General features: G+C 42.3%; 1 protein-coding gene across 1 annotated transcript; it reads right to left on the bottom strand.

Moving 5' to 3' along the window:
• Positions 1-203: 203 nt before the first annotated feature.
• slc12a4 (solute carrier family 12 member 4) lies at positions 204-20,094 on the bottom strand. Its single transcript, XM_053866010.1, has 24 exons — positions 19,893-20,094; positions 10,728-10,825; positions 10,268-10,399; positions 9,855-10,001; positions 9,202-9,256; positions 8,395-8,525; positions 8,075-8,316; positions 7,622-7,836; positions 7,383-7,547; positions 7,219-7,317; positions 7,083-7,140; positions 6,847-7,021; positions 6,672-6,790; positions 6,481-6,579; positions 5,862-5,981; positions 5,680-5,784; positions 5,171-5,339; positions 4,456-4,651; positions 3,534-3,703; positions 3,283-3,414; positions 2,095-2,202; positions 1,810-1,997; positions 1,524-1,657; positions 204-804 (listed from the first exon to the last, which is right to left on the bottom strand). The coding sequence occupies exons 1-24, from the start codon at positions 20,014-20,016 to the stop codon at positions 713-715; spliced, it is 3,273 nt and encodes a 1,090-aa protein (XP_053721985.1). The 5' UTR covers positions 20,017-20,094; the 3' UTR covers positions 204-712.
• Between the last annotated feature and the right edge of the window lie 392 nt (positions 20,095-20,486).

The raw sequence follows: 20,486 nt of genomic DNA, 5'->3' as shown, positions 1-20,486 counted from the left end.
AAACAAACCCAAAAATCAATCGCAAATATCAGAATTCAGGCCTCGATCGATTGACCGCAGACTGGTTCAAGATTTCAGGACCTGAATCGATGAGACGAAGGCAGTGATGACGTCATCAGGAGGAGACGAAAAGGGACTGACAGTGTGTGTCTATTTACAAACTTAAGTTAGAATATAAACAATAAATCGAAGGTGGACTCAGCAAATATTTGGATTTATTTTCACCTAGCAGCATAAAAACACAATAAAAATGTACAAAAATCCAACCGTTTCAAAACGAATCATTGTAAAAGACTAATTAAATAGATTCTCAGTGTAGCGAGTCTTGTTCTAAAACTGCACGTCGTCATCTTTCGATTTAAAAAGATTCAAAAATTTCTTACATCACCTTAAAAGCCTTCCGGCTTTCAAAACTGGACAAAATGTAACGTGTCATTCCTCAATGATAAATTACACAACAGTGACTCGCACGTAAACAGACAGCTCTTCATCGACTTCCTCCGCTGGAAATAAATAAATAAATAATGAACTGAAGCGTTCGTCCACTGGCATGTTTAGTTGAGAACTAAAACTCTAAAAGCTTTAAGGTGTTACACTCGACGAGATATGCGCTTCAATGTGTCTGATAATCCACGATAAGAATCTACTTCGCGTAAAAAATATCTGATGTTTGGTCAAAGTGAGACAGTTGAAGAAGACCTCGAAGGCGCGGTCACGAGTAGATGGTGATGACTTCACGGCCTCCACCGCGGACCAGCAGCACCCGTTCCAATCCTTCCGTCAGCACTTCTAGAAACTCCATATCTGAGTCAGAGTCAAGGCGAAACTTTTTGTTTTGCTCTTCCACTTGTGCTTATGTTCTTTATATGATGTTTTTAGTTTATTTACTTTATTTATCTCTATTCATTCTCCCTTGCTTAAGGTTTATTGGTTCACATAGCTGTGCTTTTGGTTCAACATACTTAAGATCTAACTTTAATATTAAACACTTTTCATTCCCTTTTCTCCGCCAACAGAGCCGAGCTCCTGCAGGCCTGGAGACGAGAAGCAGCAGCTGAGACCGACTGTGGTGTCGGAACTTTGTGGGCAAAAACTGCGCATTTTGAGTGGTTCAATGTGAATAAAAGATGTGAGGAGTTCATGAACATTGTTTCATGAGTCAGTCTCCATGCTGGACCCTGTTTTCAAAACTAGTTTAGAAGTGAGCCCCATGCATTTTTAAGCCGGGTGCACCACTGACTTTTCTACAGTGCAGACAGCACCACTGCACCTGGTGCTTACAGACCGGTGCTGCTTATGTATGAACAAGATCTATTTTCCTTCTTAAATGCAGTGGGTGCAGCTAATATTCCAGTGCGCTCTATAGTCTGTGATTTATGGTATATCAGAGGGGCATCTCTAGAGAAGTTTGGAGACTCGGGGAGACCATGAAGACTAAGGTTGAGGAGACAGACGTGTGGTGACTCTTGTAGAGACAGAATTCTAAACTCTCCCAGCATTCTCCTGCCTTTCATGAAGGATACAGTTCTCATCTCCGTCTGCGTTTCGCGGTGGTCCGGGCATGTTGAGCAGAACCAGGCGAGCATCATGGGATTTGTTGACGATGACCTCGTTCAGCTTGACAGCCGTGTGCATTCTGCGCACGTTGGACTGATCCCTGCAGCAGGAGATGATTGAGGGAGAATTACAAACACAACAGCTGGGGAGGAGGCGGCGGCGCATCGGCAGGTGATCAATCAAGATCAATGCTGAGAGGAGCTTCTCTTCTTATTTATTTACAGTGGCAGCAAAGAAAGAGACCCAACTCACGGCTTGAGACTGATGAGTTCTCTGAAGTTTTCCGGAGCGTTTCTGTTGTTGCTTTTCTCTGCCTCGCATCTCTCTTTTGTCCAGGTCATCTGGACTTTCTGCGGAGGGGCGTCGACGATCTCCTCTTCCTCGTCTGAGTACAGACTCCCCATTCTCACTAGGGAGTGTCGGTCCTTCACCAGCTGCGCCTGCAGATCATCCAAACCAACTCCACCCAGTCACGCATCGTCTTCAACTGCAGTTCACGGTTGTAAATAGTATTCAGAACAAAGCAAGGAAACCTACTTCTCTCTGCCGCTCCGCGCTGGACAGCCTCATTTGGCGCAGCATTTGTGACCTCTGCTCCATCATTAGCGTCCGCTCGTACGTGTAGGCTGAGATGTCGCTGTCGTGCTGGAGACAGACATCAGGACTGGATTAGAATTCGACAGTCAGACGAGACTGTTTCACTCGCAAGTCGCCTGATTTGTTTGTGCCGTCTGACAGATGGAATGTTTCATCAGAGAATAATGAGGTACAAACAAGACGTTTGTGACAGGAAGATGACAGCGACATTTAAACAACAGTTTCAGTGGAAGACAAGTGGAAAATGAAATAGAAGAAACTGAAAGAGTGAGCAGGATGGATAGGATCAGGACCCAGTGTATCATGTGGTCAGGTGTTTAGGAGACAAAGTCAGAGAGGCTAGATGGAGATGGTGTGGACATGTACAGAGGAGAGAGAGCCAGTACATTGGTTGGAACTGCCAGGCAGAAGGTGGAGAGGAAGGCCAAAGAGGAGATTTATGGAGGTGGTGAAGGTGGACATGAGGTTTGTAGGTTTGAGAGAAGAGGAAGCAAAGGACAGGGTGAGATGGAGGAAGATGATCCGCTGTGGTGACCCTTGACAAACAAGGTTTATTCACTTTACTTGCAACTGGGATCCATCCGTTGGCACGATATACAATAATATAAAATCTTCAACAAAACCATAAACAACTGGATCCAAACTGCTCACCAAACAAACTTGCATGGGAATTTTTTATCTGAATGAATCGCACAAGAGTTGAGTTAATTGGCAATTAATGGCAAATAAATCATGCATTTTGTACCTGTTCTAAATGTAACTTAATGGAAGCCATTATGAACACCAGAGTGTACATCGATGTTGACAATAATATGCTTTCAACATGCGGAGCCTCAGTCTGAGGTCACACAGATATATGTTCTTGACAGTATGTGTTGTGTTGGGTTGTTGAAGCGAACAAATGTTTGCATGAGGAAAGCATTATTGGTCGCGCTTGTGTTGAGAATAGCCTACTTTTAGTTACAGCACATTTAGAACAGAAATATATAGATAGTTGCTATTAATTACGAGTTGACTTGGCTTCAGTATGATAAATTGAGATTAAAATTCTTATCTTTCTTAAGCCACAGCTCTATAGAAATTCAAATAATTTCACTACAAAACAAGACAGGGTTTCGAGAGTCCTACCATCTCAACGACCTCCACCTCAGCCTCAATTCTCAGCTGGTAAAGAAACGTGGCCAGATCTTTCTTCATCTGGATGCTGTTGTCATCCATTTGGGCCACGGTGAAAATCCGCATTCTGCATTTCCTCCAGACCTGAAACAAAAAAAAAACAACCGTAAACCAGGGCAGGACAACATGGCTCTTCTCCTCCAGATAAAGCAGCAGCGTGACGTGACATCACTGAAGTGACAGAGGATGTCTCAGAGTCTTACTTTATGCTGTCTGAGGAGGAACGGCAGCAGCATCAGCATCCCTCCGTCGTGGACGATCCACCACACGTCAATGTTTCCATCTGTGAAGCGTTCGTGGTTGCTCGGATAGAACGAGACGTTCTTGGGGACCATCAGAGCCAGATGTGCTGCTGTGGTGCAGCGGACAGTGTCTGTGAGAGCACATGCATCATGAGTCAGAAATGCTCCATTGTTGTCCATTTCTTAGCTATTTTATACAAAAACATGTCGCAGCCAGATGATGTCATTTCCCAGTATGCAAGGCAGGCATATAGAGTTATCATATGGCATAAGTTTCAACATGGCAAATACAGAAAAGATGGCAGCAGTTGAAATAATGAAATCTTAACCAAGAAGAATTATAGCATCTAAAACAAAAGGATGTATATATGCACAAAATGTAGTATAGCCGTTTCTAGGAAAAAGGGTATTACGATGAAAAAATGCCCTATTTCTGCTTTCTCTTTTACTTATTGTTTTAAAAACTCATGTCACCTGAGTTTCTCAGGTTAGGCACATTTTAAATATAATTAGAAACTGTATTTTGAGACCTTGAACGTTTTTAATACAGTACATATTCCAGTTGCCCTGTACTCTAACGGACAGCAGGTGGCAGTAGAATTCAGGGGCTCTGTCAAAACGCAACCAAGGGCAAGAGAAAATGACACATATTGTCACCATAAACACGTGAAAGTTGAGTTATTTCAGTGATTTGAACGCTTTGTTTTATGAAGTCAGTTTTTTCAGCTTATATTCACTTTCACTTTCAGTAAAACGTTCGTAAATCCAAGCAAACGTACAGATATAAATATAATCACAATATATATAACTTTATAATAACATTATTTGTTGTTGTTTTTTTCATTTAATCTCTTTATGTCATAGTTGTTTCACTGATACTCACTAATGAAGGTCTTCCAGGCGCGAGGGTCTTCGCTCTGCCTCCAGCCGTACGGCCATCCCATCACCACGGTGTTGTGCTTCATGCCACCCAAACCACAGGACTGGATCAGATGAACAATGCCCTCACGCACCTTAGACGCCACCACAACCTGGCAGAAGCCTTTCACCCGCTCTATGTCCATCATATTTTTAATGGCCTGGTAGGAAAAAAAACATACAAAATACAGAAATAATTTAACAAGTAAAGTAAAAAGAAAAAAAACGAAGCAATATAATTATGCAGTTGTGTAGGTCTTAGACGTAACTGATCTGGCCAGTTGTTTGATACACTTTGCTCCGATTGTTCATTCATTAAAGCCACAGCGCAGCGTGAAGAATGTTTCCCAATGTTGCCTGAAACGGCTCATTAGCTCCAGGTTGCTGCGCGAACAGGAAGCCGGTTCCAACCATCGATCAAGACAGTACGGCAATTTCCTTTTCATTTCTGCCTCATCCTGGTCGCATTCCAGTGTCTTGGGTTACCATTCGTATTCAAGGCAGGATCGAAATTAGCGTGTAATAAGATTATGCCTAATTTGCACATTTAATCACGGGAAAATAATTGTGAACTCATCAACGGGGAGGTGTTCCATTACAATTTCATTGGATTTGTTTATATCAGCTGATGTGTGACCTTAAGAAGGGCAAAACTTTCACTTGACTTCTGCTTGTTTCACCTGCTCAGCCGCCTGCATTTCCCCGTAGCTCTCCAAGAAGTTTCCCTGGACAACAGAGCCCACGATGGTCAGACCCTTTCCAGCCTTCAACTGGGAGGCGAAGGTCAGCATGCGGGGATATTTCACGTGCAGGTCTTCATCCAGCTTCAGCAGCACCAGCAGCTGAGGTCTGTTTGAAGGGGAAAAACACAGTATGGTTTAATGCATTTCCAATGACTGACCAACCAACTGCTGTATTGACTCAAGAGACTGCTAAGTCCTGCGCACATGGTGGTGAACTACTTGTTAAACAAGCTTTTCAAATATTTGAGTCAACAATGTTGATGCCCTACAAGGGTCAAGCTCAAAGAGGGACTCCTCCAGGTTGTTTTTAGAGACTTTTTTTAGTATAAAACGCATTCAAATTTTACATTTTTGCTCCACTGATGAGTGAACTCTTTGCAACCTCAAGTGCACAGACCAACATGTTTGGTTCTTTGATCCTGAAGTTGTATTTTCATGAGTGTTACCTCCAGTTCTTGGTGTGTGGCGGTCCCACCTCGAGTCGTAACAAGGCGTAGCGTGCCGCACTGAGGGATAGTCCTCGAATTCCATCTCCCCACTCTTTCTCGGCTCTGTTTCAGACGGCAAATCAGATCGCAGCATGAGGCTCGAGAGAAATGGCCCGGTTGTAGGGCAGGCTTGGACGTACCCCTGGTACTCGATGTACTTGTAGATCATCCCGGCAATTCCCATGGCTACAATAGCGTAGTACCAGGAAGAGATGAACATCAGGGCCAAGCACATGCTCATGCCAAGGAAGGACAGAGCCCTGTAGGGAGGGACAAGGACAGTTAAATCTGCTGGCTCATTTTGTCAAAGCTTTTTGAAACTCAAACTACCTCAACACCAACTGATGGCTTATTTATCATGTACATTTTTCACATTTACAAAAGTGTTCACTAACTATGAAGAAGGCTAAGTTCTAGTGATGTGTAGATGATGCATCATGAAACATTTTTGCAGGCTTGATGAAACAGTGCCCTAATTCTTAGAGGCCAGCAGATGGCGCTCTTGGTTAAGAAACAATATGATGTTTCATTGAATTGAAGTTCAGATATTTTACAGCCTCTGCAGTGCTGTTCATGATCCTGTCTAATGTGTTTACATTTGACTTAACAAATATTACATTGAATATAAAGATCTTTCTACAGTGACAATGACTAGAGGATGCTGAAATACTTGCAGCATATAGAACTCATCTTACGTATGCAAGCAGCTTCTTTGGTGCTTAATAACACTGATTTAAGCAGTGTTGAGTGGGTTCTCACCAGTGGTAATATCTGAATCTCGGCCTCCAGTTCGGGGTGCGTAAGAGCGTCTGCACGGCGCAAGCCAGGTTCACAAAGAGGTAGCACATTAAAAAGAACCTGTCGGATCAAAAAAAAAAATCCAACTTTAACAACAGGTTGATCATGAAATGGACCCTTTATGTGTTTGAAATTAATGGGTTTTTTCATACATAGAAAGAATGGGCGCCACCATGTCCAGAGAGGCGATGAGGATTCCCAGCTCGGCTATGAGGCCTGTGAGCAGCAGCGCCCACGTGGGCTCTCCGTTGGCCTTCCCGTGACCAAATACCTGAAACAGTTTGCGTAAGTTTATCGCTTCTATTTGAATCACAAATCCCGACTCACCCTGAGGAAGGGGATGATATTGTCCTTGGCAATGGCCTGGAGCAGACGTGGAGCTCCAGTCAGTGACTGCAGTCCGGCCCCCACCGTGGAGAAGAAGGAGCCGATGACTATCACCCAAGGCGACGGCCAGGAGAGAGTCCCCACCACCAAATTATTCCGTACTGCGTCTCCGTACCTTTTAACACGTCAGCGTAAGATGCATAACATGACTTACAGACGTTTCTCTTTCAACTCACTTGTCTCTCAGGACGACGCCTTCAATACAGGCTCCGAACAAGATCACTGAACTGATATCTGGGTGGAATAAGTGAAGGATTTTTTAACCTGATGTGCAGTTGTTCCCTCTTTTCTTTGCCTTTAATTTAAGGATACAGACGAGAGACGTGGTGGTGATGGCTAAAATGGTTCCCACTGGAATAGACTTCTGAGCATCACGGAGGTCACCTGATCTGTTAGAACCTGCCATGATGCCTGGAAACGGGGAAAACGTTGGCGCATAAATGCAGTCTTAAAAAGTGTTTATATAGCGGTGTTACCTGTGGCTGAGGGGAAGAAGATGCCCACCAGGAGAGTGAAGGAAGTGGCGAGGTCCGCAGATACGTACATGCCAAAGTTCTCAATGCCACTGTGAGTCTCCACAGACTGAAGTCCGGGCTTCTCAAGAACCTCTCCCTTCTTTTGGTAGTTGCCCCACATGTTGTCTAATAGGAGAAAGATTGATTCATTCAGGATAGATCAAAGTAGTCACACATCTTTATTCAGGACCATGCAGCACCTCTTATGATGCCGCTGGACAGTCCGGGGATGCCCTGGATCTCAGTCACGTTGTTCAGTAGGAAGTAGTCATCACACTGAGCGCTGCTCAAGTTGTCCGGGAGACAGAACATGTCCCACAGCTGGCTGGGAACCGTCGCGTTACCCTTCACGACAGTCTTGGCACAAACATCGAAGCGATCTCTGACAAGAGTCCTGTTGCCCAGCATGCAGATCCTAGATAGAGACAGGGAAAATGACTAGAGAGCACAGACATTTGTTTTTGTTCTTTGTCATGTTCTTTGTTTGTTTGTGTTTTTCAGAGTCCACAACGAAAAAAGAACATCCCAACACCTCCATCCCATTATGATGTCTTTCATCTGTAACGTGTATTTTTCCGCCTCAAGTCAGTCTTGTATTCACAATAGACCACTCATAACTCAACAACAAAACAAAGCACCTCAAGAAGACTTACGGGAATGCTGGAGGGTGAGTGGCAGATTTGATTGCTCCGGCGTAGATGGATACGATGGATATAATAACACAAGCCAGAAACAGAGAGGCCAACTTGTTGACATATTTCACTCCGACAAAAACCACCACAGCCATCAGGCTGAGGCAGATGGAGCCGTACACTCTCATGTTGTTCAGCATGGCGCTGTCAGTCCCATGGTGGTCCGCGGCGTGAAAGATGGCCGCCTGTGGAACCAGGTATTTCTGAGGGGAAAAAAAACATCACAACATTGTTATGTTCTCTTGTTGAACAGTCAACAAGCAATGTTTTCCCCTACTAACCAGGAAGATTTCAATGGCTCCCAAAATGTACATGGCAGATGCAAAGGTGGTTCCAAGGTAGAAGCAGAGTCCCACAGCACCCCCAAACTCTGGGCCCAGTGAGCGTGAGATCATGAAATAGGCTCCTCCAGCTAGAAAATTAAATACAATGGTCAAACCCCAAACCATTGAACTGCAGACACTGGAGATAAAACACGGTTTCTGTTGCCACCTTGTGGACAAATATAGAACTGAATGTGCTTTTTTTCACCTAATCCACCTCATGTTTGGATTTTGACAGCCCTGAGAAGACAGGTATTGAGAGTAAAATCACAAGTTTCATGTGTCATTCATAATCATTATCAGCAGTCCTGTGTCTGGCTTTTCTTAATATGGAGAATCAGTGGTTCTACTCTGAGCTTTTCTGGATGTTTGATCTAGAATAGGGCACAGAGTAAGCCTGTGACCACAGGTGAGACTTCTGTCAGGTGCTGTAGTTGTCAGACTTTATTATGAGCTGCCTAGTGAGAAGCATTTTGATACTGTCATAGATTTTGAAGTGGTAGTGTATTTCAAAGATAAATTTAACATTTAAATAAAAAAGAAAACACGCTATCGATTCATACATTAAGGCAATTCACTATTTTCAAATTTTTAATTTCATTTTCCAAGTGACCACCTGTCTGACAGGATATACAAGTCGCAGCGATTACGCTTATACGGGGGGTGGTTTTTCAATAACGTTTTGGTTCCCCAAAACAAATATCAGCATCAACGTTAAAGCAAATTAAACTTGTTCAGTAGCCATATTGATGGCAGATACAGTACCTGGAACGACCCCATTAGTAGCAATTGCACTCATCGATATGGCAGTGAGCATTGTCTGTAAAAAAAAGACAGAAAAATAGAACAAAATCATTACAGCGACATTGGAGTGTGTGTTTGTTGACATGGTTTAGCAATTCTTTTTACCGATCCTCACAAGGATAGACCTCAATTTCAGGATCGGAACGTCAGGCTAACCAGGTCATTATAATTGGTTGGTGCAGAGTCCTGGTTAAGGTTAGCCATTTGTTTTGAATGGTTAAATTCAGGGCGAGAGGCTGGGGAACACATTATGGCAATGAGAGGACCTCAATGTAATAGCAAACCGTGTGTGTGTGTGTGTGTGTGTGTGTGTGTGTGTGTGTGTGTGTGTGTGCATGTGTGTGTTCTTGTACTTCTATCTTTTGTTTTTAAACAACAGAGTGAGGACATCTTTGCAAAGTGAAGACATTTTGGCCGGTCCTCACTTTGTCAAGCCTCATTTTGGGTTATTATAAGTGGGTTTTGGTTTGGTTAAGCATAAAGGTTAAGTTTAGCCATTTGTTTTAGATGGTTAGGGGAAAGAGTTATGTCAATGTATGTCAATGACAGTCCTCACTGAGATAGGAAGACAAACGAGAGTGTGTGTGTGTGCGTGTGTGTGTGTTTGTACTAACACAAGTGCAGCACATGAGGACGATCAGGAGTGACTGCATGATTCCGGCCATCCCGACGATCCAGGTCAGTCGGAGAAAAAGTATGACACCAAATATGTTCTGGAGGCACGGCAGGTAGACGCCCATCAGGGTGCCCATGTTAGGAGACTGTGGCAGGAGAAAAGGGACGGGGTGGGGGGAAAGTATTGAGCATGTCCGCTCCGGAAACACCAGAATTGATTATTCATATTGACTTTTCAACTTTCCAAAGGTCATTCTCTCATCAGCTCTCACTTAGACGAGGCTTTCATGGAGGCCTGGTCATATCTTACACAACATCATCATTCAGCACCAGTTAATAGAGCTGCAGTGAAGGAAAGAGAGGAGGAACAACTCCGATTACACATTGTGAAGAAAATAAAAATCCGTCCGACCTTGGGAGTCTTCCTGCGCGAGACCTCGGCGCTCTCCTCCTCCTCGTGCTCTTTAGCTCCTTGGGTGATGTTGGTGTAGTTGACCAGGCGGCTGAGCAGAGAGGAGACTTTCGGCCGGATGTCCAGCTCTTCCTGCAGAGGTGGATCATAAAAATGTGTGATGTAAAGCTTCGTAAATGACCTTCTCGCATGGTTGACCAGCTAATCCTTGAAAACCAGGATGATGGAAGAAGCCAGAATCTCGCCTTGCGTCATGTAAACTAAAATTGAACTTTCTTGAAAGGTGAGCATTTTCTAGTTGCATATCAATCATTCAATTTTGGACCTACCCAAGTCACAATTTTAGATGAGTTTAAAAATGTTTGATGCAGCAGGATGACAAACAAGTCCAGCATTCCATCTAAGCTTCAGCTAAGAGGCGTGGAATCTGCTTCGAAAGAGTCCAGTAGCACCAACAAACCTCGAACAAGGCCAGGTTCCTGTCATAGTAGTCGTTCTTCCTGCCAGAAACATCGTCACTGCTGAGAAATGGGCTGTTTTCTTTGTGATTGCCGTGTCCTGGAAGAAGAAAGATGCAGTTAAGTGGTGTGCAACTCAACTCCTCACTTTCAAAACCGCAAGTTCGCGGCTCTATTTTCAGCTATCAGGCCCATATCTCTTCTGAAAAACAACACCCAAGTACTAACTACTCAGGTGGAGTTAAGTGAAGCTTTTAGTGTCTCAATCATGAACATCAAACAGTTGCAGTTCATAAAACCCAAGGCATTTTTTACACAATAGTAAGACAATTATTTACTTTAACTTCATTTTGATTCACTAGTTCCAAGGTTCTAACAAGAAATGAAAAGATGAGTCCGACTCTTTCTGACCTGGACCATGATGTGAATGGTGAAAAAGAAAGCTGGATAAACATCAAATGTCCTTTGTCTTAAATGACCAAAATTCACAGCAATGGGTCGATGAGGTTTCATGAAACAGTGTCCTGATTTTCAGAGGCCACCAGATGGCACTGTCTGCTGTAAAATGTTTGGACTTGAACACCTAAACCTCATATCATTTCTAATTTCCAAGAGCACCATCTCGTGGGCTCTGAAAATTAGGACACTGTTTCATCAACCCTTCTAGACTGTATCACGATGCCCCATCTACCCAAGGATCAGTAAGACATCTGCCTCTGGAGAAAGTGTGATGTGCGTTCCTTTTGGATAAGATATGGCAGCCAATATTATTTATTTTGAGTAAATAAAAAAAGGATAAGACAATAAAATTTACATTTGGCAAATAATTTGTTGCCGCACATTCAGTTAGAAAAAAAGAGTTGGCAAAATGTAATATAAAATATAAACTGTGCAAAAACATCCTTTCAAAAATAGCATTTTCCAGTCACAAATCCCAGGTGCTCCACATTGTACAAGTGTCATAACTGAAGCATCCCTGATGGAGGAGACTGAATGAGATTGCACTGAAGGATGGAGAATTGAAGTTAAAACTTTATGATAGAAGCATGACAAATGGTGTTCTGAGCACTTCACGCAGTCAAGTGTTGGCTCATCACAGGAGAACTTCCTCCCTGATGTTAAATTTGATCATTCTGGATCAAATATTAAAATGTAATGAATCACAATTAAATACAAAACTCAAATTAACTAGACTGTTTAGATCCAGTCCAAACCTATTTAAAACATTATTCAAACAGTAGATAGTTTTTTCTTGAAAGACAGAATTGTTAAAGGAAAAAAATGCAGAGCAAATAAAAACCAGCAGCCTATAACACAGTTTGTATCTTCAAATCTGTAATAACTTTTCTCAATAACGTCTTTATATGTATGCAAAAAAACAAAGTATTCAGAAAGTTATGGTCACAATGTGAGAAGCTGGAGAAGGTTCAGAGTTTTTTTGTGTCCAGACAGGAGTCTCACTCTGAGTGAAACATCTTTCGCTATACCAACCTTCTGTAGCATCATAAATTTGATTGGAATATCAAAATCAGACATTACTCGTGAGTATATAAACGTCCACTCTGCAATTAACTAATTCCAAAAGCATCCACGACTTCCAGAAGAAAGTAGTGACATGGTAAAGTTGAATCCTGGTCAAGCCGATGAAAATCCATCACGATTCCATGAAAACACACCAGTCCAACAACCTTGACAGTCAGTGTTCAACATCAACATTTAGGAAAGTGGGTGACAAACAACCATTTGATCACATTTCTGCATCGACACAGCTGAACTTTAAAGAAGCAAGAGGTGATGACTGAACTTTCATTACGTTAAATGATCCCACTCTGGCTAATTAGAGCAAGTGGAGCTGCATTAATCTGAAGCTCCTGCACTCACCTGCGCTGCGTGTCCCACTGCTGCATGCGTCAGTGTGTGTGAGCATTGTTTCGCCGTGTGTGTCTAAAAAGCTCTGAAGGCTCGGGGGAATTGTTGATTACAATCCAGGACACCCAGTCGCCCAGGGTGAGTGTTCATACGGGGCACTGCTCGCACACATGGTGCACTGTGAGGGGGGCGAGGGGGGGAAGGTTACTCTCACACTCCTGCGCCAGTGTAAAGGCTAATGGCAGTGTGACTATGGCGATTAGAAGAGGAGAAAAACACTGAAAGTTTGCTTAAAAATCTGAAACAATTCAGAGGGTCCTTGTGAAACCCTGTAGACAAGGCCCACTGCTGGTGCAAGCAAAACATACAATGCTGTTATTATTATTGAAAAATGTGCTTATTTAGTAAAACCTTTCTCACAATTGCAATAGCTACTGTATATATTTTGAAAAGCACTTTAGGTGTAGTGTTGGTATACAGACCATGGTGGACCAAACGCAACTAAAGGGCCGTGGCCAGGGCACAGTAACTTACAAAAGTCAATAAAATCCCGAAAATGAGCATAATATCTAACCTTAAAGAACTATTAATACATTTCAAAATTATAAAAATCGAATGCTAACAATTATTTGTGTGTTTGAGAACTTTTAAAAACTATTAAAACGATTGACCAACTCAGTGCCACCAGATGACACTGTCTGCTGTAAAATGGTTGGACTTGGACTTGATCATTTCTAAACCAAGAGCTCCATCTAGTGGCCTGTGAAAATTAGGACACTGTCTCATCCACCTTGCAAAACTGTTTCATGATACATACACGCATCACAACTTAACAGTCAGCACAAGGGTGTCCGCCAAACACCAAACAGAAATATCAAGCAGGCATTGGTTTCTACTTGATTCCTTTGGTCTTTGAGGATGTTCAAAAATGAATACTATATGAATACTATATATGAACTTATGCCATGCTGTACCTGGCCAGGTTCATGGCATCAGTATTTGCCATGTGTGTGTGTGCACAAGTGTGCCTGCCAAAGGGCTGAGCACAACTCCACATCAAATATCTAATTACGAGGATTACCTGCTGGGCTGCGAGGGCCCACACGAGTCTTGCCTCATGCTCGGGACAAAGAAGAGATTTGGAAAGAACCTGCACTAACATGTCACCTGTGCTTACCACCAAACAGCCTCAGCATTGGAGTCAAGATCAAAGAGCATGTTGTGAATCGCTGACTCCGAAGAGGGTGTGTATTAGACTGTGTGCATGACTTTTACTTTTTAGTCAAGAAAACAAGTATTACAAAAACGGTTAAAATGCCTCTTGAGTAGAACTACTTTTACACACAAAAGTTGATCCAAGATCTACAATAAGAGCATAGTCTAGGATCAATCGAGAGGATCTGTGCTGGGAAAAAAGGTCACGCAAACAAACTTAGATAAGATGCTCAATGAAAGACTTTCATCAGAACTTTGGACTCTGAAGGATTTTAAAAAGCTATTGAGGAAAGTAAGAGTGGACACCTCAGATTTACTTTCGAAATCAATGTCTCACAACCATTACACTCCTTACATTGCAAACCACCTCCAGAATTCCACTGACTCTGCTGTTTTCACCTTAAAATGGAGCAGGCTCCACTTAAGATGAAACAAAACAAAAATAAATAAGGAATCAAAAGGTGTGAGCACACATGATAAAATTGGTCATATGATGGGATGATGGTCATAATGTACATTTTATGTTTATTTTGCTTCAATGTTCTCATTATTTATCGTTCATATGCAAAGGTTATCTATCTACATTGTAAATGCATGAATGAAGAAATGTGATTACAAGGCCAGTTATCACAAAACAATTTCATTTCTTTAAATTTATTACAAAGGACAATGCATTTGACTTGTTCACTTTTAGTTATATTTAGAATTTAGAGACTGATAGAAATGAAAGTGATTAAGTGTTGGGCTTGATGACCATAGTTTCACTGTGACTTCATGAGAGAGGGATAACTACAGGTGAAAGGCTGCATGTGGCCGCACTTTGTCCAGGCCAGATTTGGTAAGTTGTACATTACATGGTAAATGAAAATGTCCGGTCTGCAACATCGTTGTTTGTTTACATGGCAGTTAAGCAGAATGAATATGATGAAGAAGTGAAGCAGAAACATGACAACACAATAACCCACTGGTTCAGCCAAGGCAACGTCAGACAGCATACATATATATCATTATATATTTCTGATATATTATATAAATATATAATTTATATAATATATCAGACTAAAAAAGACTAACCTGCATTAGTTTCAACGGTAAAAAAAAATGGTAAAAGAAAAATGGTTTTTAAAAAAAATGGCCCAGAGCTCACGCCTATAAACACTTCCAAATATCTTGTTTAAAGTTTATTGATTTAATTCTGTATTTTTGCCACGTCGAACGTACCGATCGTGATATCACAGCACAACACCGACACCAAGCGGTAATTCAACGTAATGCATCACAGAAACAAAAATCATTTCTGGTGCTACATGAATGTAGGAAATAATTATGTATTTATATCAACTTTCACAAGCCAACAGCCAAGAGCATGGTCCAGAATGTTAAGTGGAAAATAGCCTCAGATAAAGATGAACAAACAATATTAACTCAAATCTGTAAAATAAATAAATAAATAAAAAATAATAATAAAGCAAATTCATTTATTGAATATAAATTGTTGTCCTCAAGCTCTCTTTAACAGAAGACAATTAAAACAAAGTGAAATTATTTAGCTTTATCAGAGACAGTGTTCAACCCAGGGAAGCGGGTTCAAACGTAAAACCTGTTCTAAACTTCTTGTGTGACATTTACGTTACATATCTTACCATTTTTGCTGTGTTTATTTTTAACATTATCACAGGCCAAACCACCAGAGTTCCAGAGGCATGAGTGTACGGCAGTGTGGCTCTTTAAAAGCCATTTGCAGCTGTAGTATGAATTCCTCCCGCAGAATGGCACCTGACCAGGGCAGAGGAATTCCATCCTGCTGCGCCGCACAGCAAAACACATTATTCCTGATGTGTACTAATGAGAAACCGTCTGCCACAAACACTGATTAACTCAGGAGGGGGCAGCAGGAGGAACAGCAGATTCCCAAAACATGAATCTGTAATTCATTCACGCATCACATCGGAGGATGCACTCACTGACGCTTCTGTGTTCCTTCACTTGTGAACCACAAACTTCAAATTCCAAACTAGTCATTTGGCTAAAATCTATTATTAAACAAGCACAATGTGACTATTAACCACTTGAACATGACACGTTGTAAAAATTCTGGAATAACATTTACCAATACTGAAATAAATACAAGAGATGGGCCTCAATTTAAAAAAAAATAGTGTCAACATGTCTTGTGTTTCCATCGTGAAGTTTTATTTTAACTCTAATTTTCCATCCATCATCTCATTGAGTTTCCCCCATCACAGGACTAAATCATCCATCATCATTTGGTCATGAGATCATAGTCTATCGTGGTGCACCTGGAATTAGTGACTGAAAAATGTCCCCTGCCTTTAAACAGCCTTATTTGCATCAATCAATTATTTGTTTCTGTAACTTCCAGTTCAAGTCCCAGCCACAGTAAATATAAAACAGTCAGGTCAGGCTCGTACTTTACCTGAAATACAGTATCATAATGTTTAGTTTACTAGTTGAATTGACACCAACAATTGCAAAGCAATACTAAATTAGTTCCCTTTTAATAGCAGCAATAACAACCAACTGAAATCTTCTGTTGGAATCAAAGTAATCTGAATTTGTTGTGAAAATATTTGATAACTAGCATTGTACTCTGAGAGCGCAGACCCCCATCTATCTATCTATCTATCTATCTATGTATCTATCTTATTGTCGACCTTTCTGTTCAAATCCAAAATAAAAGGTCTGGGTCTGATCTGGAAAACTACCCAAACATTGTCCTCTGATTCATGACTTGTTGTCGCCGTCGGCTGCTTCTGCTACAATGATGGCAGTGTTGAAGCTGCCGTGCCGTGGGCTCAACACCGCTGACTTCATAAACAGAGACAGACCCTAAACTGTGTCGACTCCCTGACAACACAGAGCGTACCAAACCACAGAGCCACCGCTCCCAGTGATGACATCAGCCTCAGTTGCCAATCTGGGCTAAAAATGTTGCTGTATTCTGGAGCTTGCTAGAAACTGTCTTCTGACTTAAACTTTGCTGCTCTAGCACATCAGGAAGAACGAAGAAGCATGGGGTTTTGCTTGTTCTGAAAGAAACAAACTCTATTTCCTTGATAATCTCAAGTGTACTGGCTCTGTACTTAATCTTCAGAGCAATACCAAACACGATCACTGGGAAGGCCTGTCATCCGAGATATGCACGAGTGTAATCCTGGTGCTAACATTCTTCCTGGTTATGTTCGGTGCCTCGTGTGTGCTCAGTGATTCATGGCAACCCCAGCTACACACAGCAGATGAGAGGAAGGTTGATAGTCTAAAGGAAGACAAGTTTCCATTGCATGAAGCAGTGATCCAACAGATGAAGCACATTGGAGGAAAACCTGGTCAAACACTTTCTGGGAAGTTTGATCAAACAGGCCAGCCTTTACTTGCCATCTTGCATCACTAAGCCACGTCTCTGCCTCTGCTTGCCCACTTTCTTGGACCTCATCCACTACGACCAGAAACATTATGGTTGCAAACCACCAACTGCGCAACATCAGGGAGACCAATCTGCATTCATATTTTGTGCTGCATCAAGTAATTCAAATAATTGTAGGGTCTTTATTTTTCCAAGATTGTTTAATGACAAATTACATTTTCTTTGAGTCATTTATATTTTAAAAATTCATTTAAAAAAAACATGTAAATACATAAAAAATGCACAGTGCATACACATGTAAAAGATAAACAAAAACTATAGAATGTGGAGGCAAAAATTGAGCAAAACAAAGATGAACTTGTAAAACTAAAATATAACTAGAATTAAAGCTCAAGAAAATAATGGTGAAACAAATGAAAAAAACAAACAAAAAATTCCTAAATTGAAACTACCTTTATTATTTGGTTGCAGCAGTCGTATAAACATTAAAGCTAATTTAGGATTGACTGACAAATTGACAGTTGAAAACCTTGCGGTCAGTTGTGTGTATCAGCCCACAGTGCTGCTGGGAAATAGCACTGTAGGAGTCAACAGGGTTCTTCCCAGGATGTTTTCTCAGCGTAGGGGGCGTCTCCGACAGGTGAGAGATGTGTCTGAGTTCAAGCGTGTGTGCGGTGGCACAATGTATATCTTCACACTCTACTTTAAAAGGCGGAGGGTTAGGATTCCAGCTGAGAGAGACCCCATGCTGGTAAATCACTTCTCACAAATACACACTACTTTGTTTCGATTCCAAAACTTAAAAATAAAATTTCACTTGCCTTAATCTAGTGTTATGCAATGAATGGTGCTCCTCATCGCCCTACATCAGCGATTCTCCCAACTATGGGGGCCTCAAGAGGACATAAGGCAAATCTCAGCGCGCCTGCCAAACCAGGTTGGTATTTTAGCACGCACATGACGCAAGGTATGAGTTAAATGAGTAACTTTTGAGCAGTAGTTTTACAAACTACATTTCTCCAGGGACAGAAATGGGGTTTGGTCCAACTACACATGGTGTAGCTTCCCCACAAGTGACAGATTCCAACAATGTAGAGCTTGCTACAGGAATTGGACGACAAAAAAAGCTACACCTGCGAGCACAACTTATCTGATGTGTAAAGCTCGCGGCCCATCAGTAAAGTCAATTTTCCCTTGTCTAAAAGTTTGTTTTCCCTATCACAACAGGCTGTTTTTCATCACAGCGTCCCCCATGATAATGATCCGACTACAGACAAACAGAGCATTGCTGGTACCATTGGGTCTCGTTGAGAGAGATAAAACAGACAATGTTGTGTGTGATGATGTCTCCTCTGCAGGTGCCCACACCCTTCAAGAAACCATGTGACTCAGGCAAGACGCCAACTGGAGTCACTTTCAGTCACCAGAAATTAGGAATGGGCATTAACTGGATTTACAATTCGCAAACATGACTATGTTGAGACCACGACGGCGTGGCACATGTGACAGCAGACTGAGTCTAAACACGGCACCATGGAGAGAATGGGTAAATGAGGTATCGCAGGGTAGATGAAACAGTGCCATCTGGTGGCCTCTGTTTCATGAAACCTCATCTACCCTTCACTAAGCATAAGTTCAAGTGATGTGAAACCTTGAATTGCTCATCTCTACACTCACTTCACCATTATATTTAAGCAGAAACATATTCTTTGTGAATGTTAAAGACAGACTCCAGTTAGTAACCGCTAAGTTTCAGCGTACAGCAGTTAGGCTTTCAAGACAGAGGGTTACGTGTCAATTACTTGTAAAAGAATGAAATGTATTTACACTGCCAATCCCTGTCAGAAATATATAGTGGAAGTGAAGACGGTTACTTGTGAGAGGCAAAGACAGTAGGAATTAAAATATTCCATGGCCAACTTTGTTCCCTTAGTTGGAAGTTACTTCTAAGTTACTTCTAACAATATAAGTTACTTGAGTTTTTATAGCAATTTCAACCCCACCGTGTGAAAGTCAGCTCATGGGTTCGACTCCCAGCCTGTCACAGCGACAGCAGTATAACATCAGAAGACTTCATAACCTCAGTTGATGGCAATTCATTTAAAACCTTTATAGCTTCAGTCCCAGGTCTGCCGGGTGACACGTGAGACACAAACTGGATTTTCACTGCCCTGTGAGAGCCACGTCCGTCTCTGCCACCGTACTTTGTTTGTATATTACGAGATGCGCTTGGAGTTGGCAAGGAAAACCTTGGCAGGCATGTGGGTTTGTGCCCAGCCCAGATTTTGGGGCCATACAGGGACACTTTGTTTGCACACCACACCCAAGTGGCTATTTAAATGAAAAGTGCTCCTCTGGTTTGAGCGCCCACACACCTCATCCAGCGGCAGACAAGCAGCGACAGAGGCGCGGAGGGAGAAATCCACCTCTCAGGCTTTGAAAAGTAACCCACCCATTGGCACAAAGAAAGCACCACCTTTTGTGTTGTGGAGCTCTTCAGGCCTTTTCTTGTCAGGGTGATATCACCCCCCCTTCACGGGTCCCCACCTCCTTTGTGTGTTTCCCACACTTCTTCTGGTTTATTCCATCTGACATGCTTGATAAAGCAGTTTGGAGAATTGCCATGGCAACAGGGCACTGAACAGAAAAAAAGTTTTTCCGACTGTCCCGAACTCAGAGAGAGAGTTTTGGTACTCACCATCAGAGCTGACAGTGTCCTGATGGTCCCGGTAATCCCTGTGATCCACCCAATTGATCCCCTCTAGGCTGTCGTAGCTGGACTCGGCTCGGTCCCTCACAGGCACCACGGTGAAGTGAGGCATGTTTTCATCACTCGCTCTCGCAGACTTCACATAGCAGCCTGTTAGCCCGCTCCAACTCTTCCACTAATGGCAACTACATTCCACTACACTGCGCTCACTTCCTCCGAGGGGCATTACCATACGCCCTGCCCACAGTCCGGCCCCTCTTCAACTTTTTGTGAGGGGGTACGGAGGTGGGGAAGACCCCCCCAGTCCTCCCACAGAGTGGGAGTGTTGCATATGGTTTGACCCCGATCGACAGCTATACATCCCTGAGTCATGCTCAGGGGGAGGGGTGCAGGGTTGTTGACCTCTTCCCGCAATCTTTGTTATGACAGCTGACTAAAAAAGTTTGTTCAAGGGTCAGACAGACGGTCCTCTGTAACCGTGGAAAAAAAAATGGAGCAACGTGGCAGTTACAAACCAAGGAACTAGTTACTCTGATTTAATGGAAGAAAAACCCTTGATGGAATGATTCATTCACGAGCTGC

Source organism: Synchiropus splendidus, chromosome 5 (assembly GCF_027744825.2).
Source record: "Synchiropus splendidus isolate RoL2022-P1 chromosome 5, RoL_Sspl_1.0, whole genome shotgun sequence".
In the NCBI taxonomy this organism is placed as follows: Eukaryota; Metazoa; Chordata; class Actinopteri; order Syngnathiformes; family Callionymidae; genus Synchiropus; species Synchiropus splendidus.
This window is presented reverse-complemented; position numbering and strand designations above follow the sequence as displayed.

What these genes read in the sequence shown, in the direction of transcription:
- slc12a4 (XM_053866010.1), bottom strand. Translation starts at nt 20,016, where the DNA reads ATGCCTCACTTCACCGTGGTGCCTGTGAGGGACCGAGCCGAGTCCAGC. An exon ending in CACCACCACGTCTCTCGTCT is followed by an intron (nt 7,141 to 7,218) that starts GTATCCTTAAAT and finishes TATTCCACCCAG; the next exon opens with ATATCAGTTCAGTGATCTTG. An exon ending in AAGTACATCGAGTACCAGGG is followed by an intron (nt 5,785 to 5,861) that starts GTACGTCCAAGC and finishes CGTCTGAAACAG; the next exon opens with AGCCGAGAAAGAGTGGGGAG.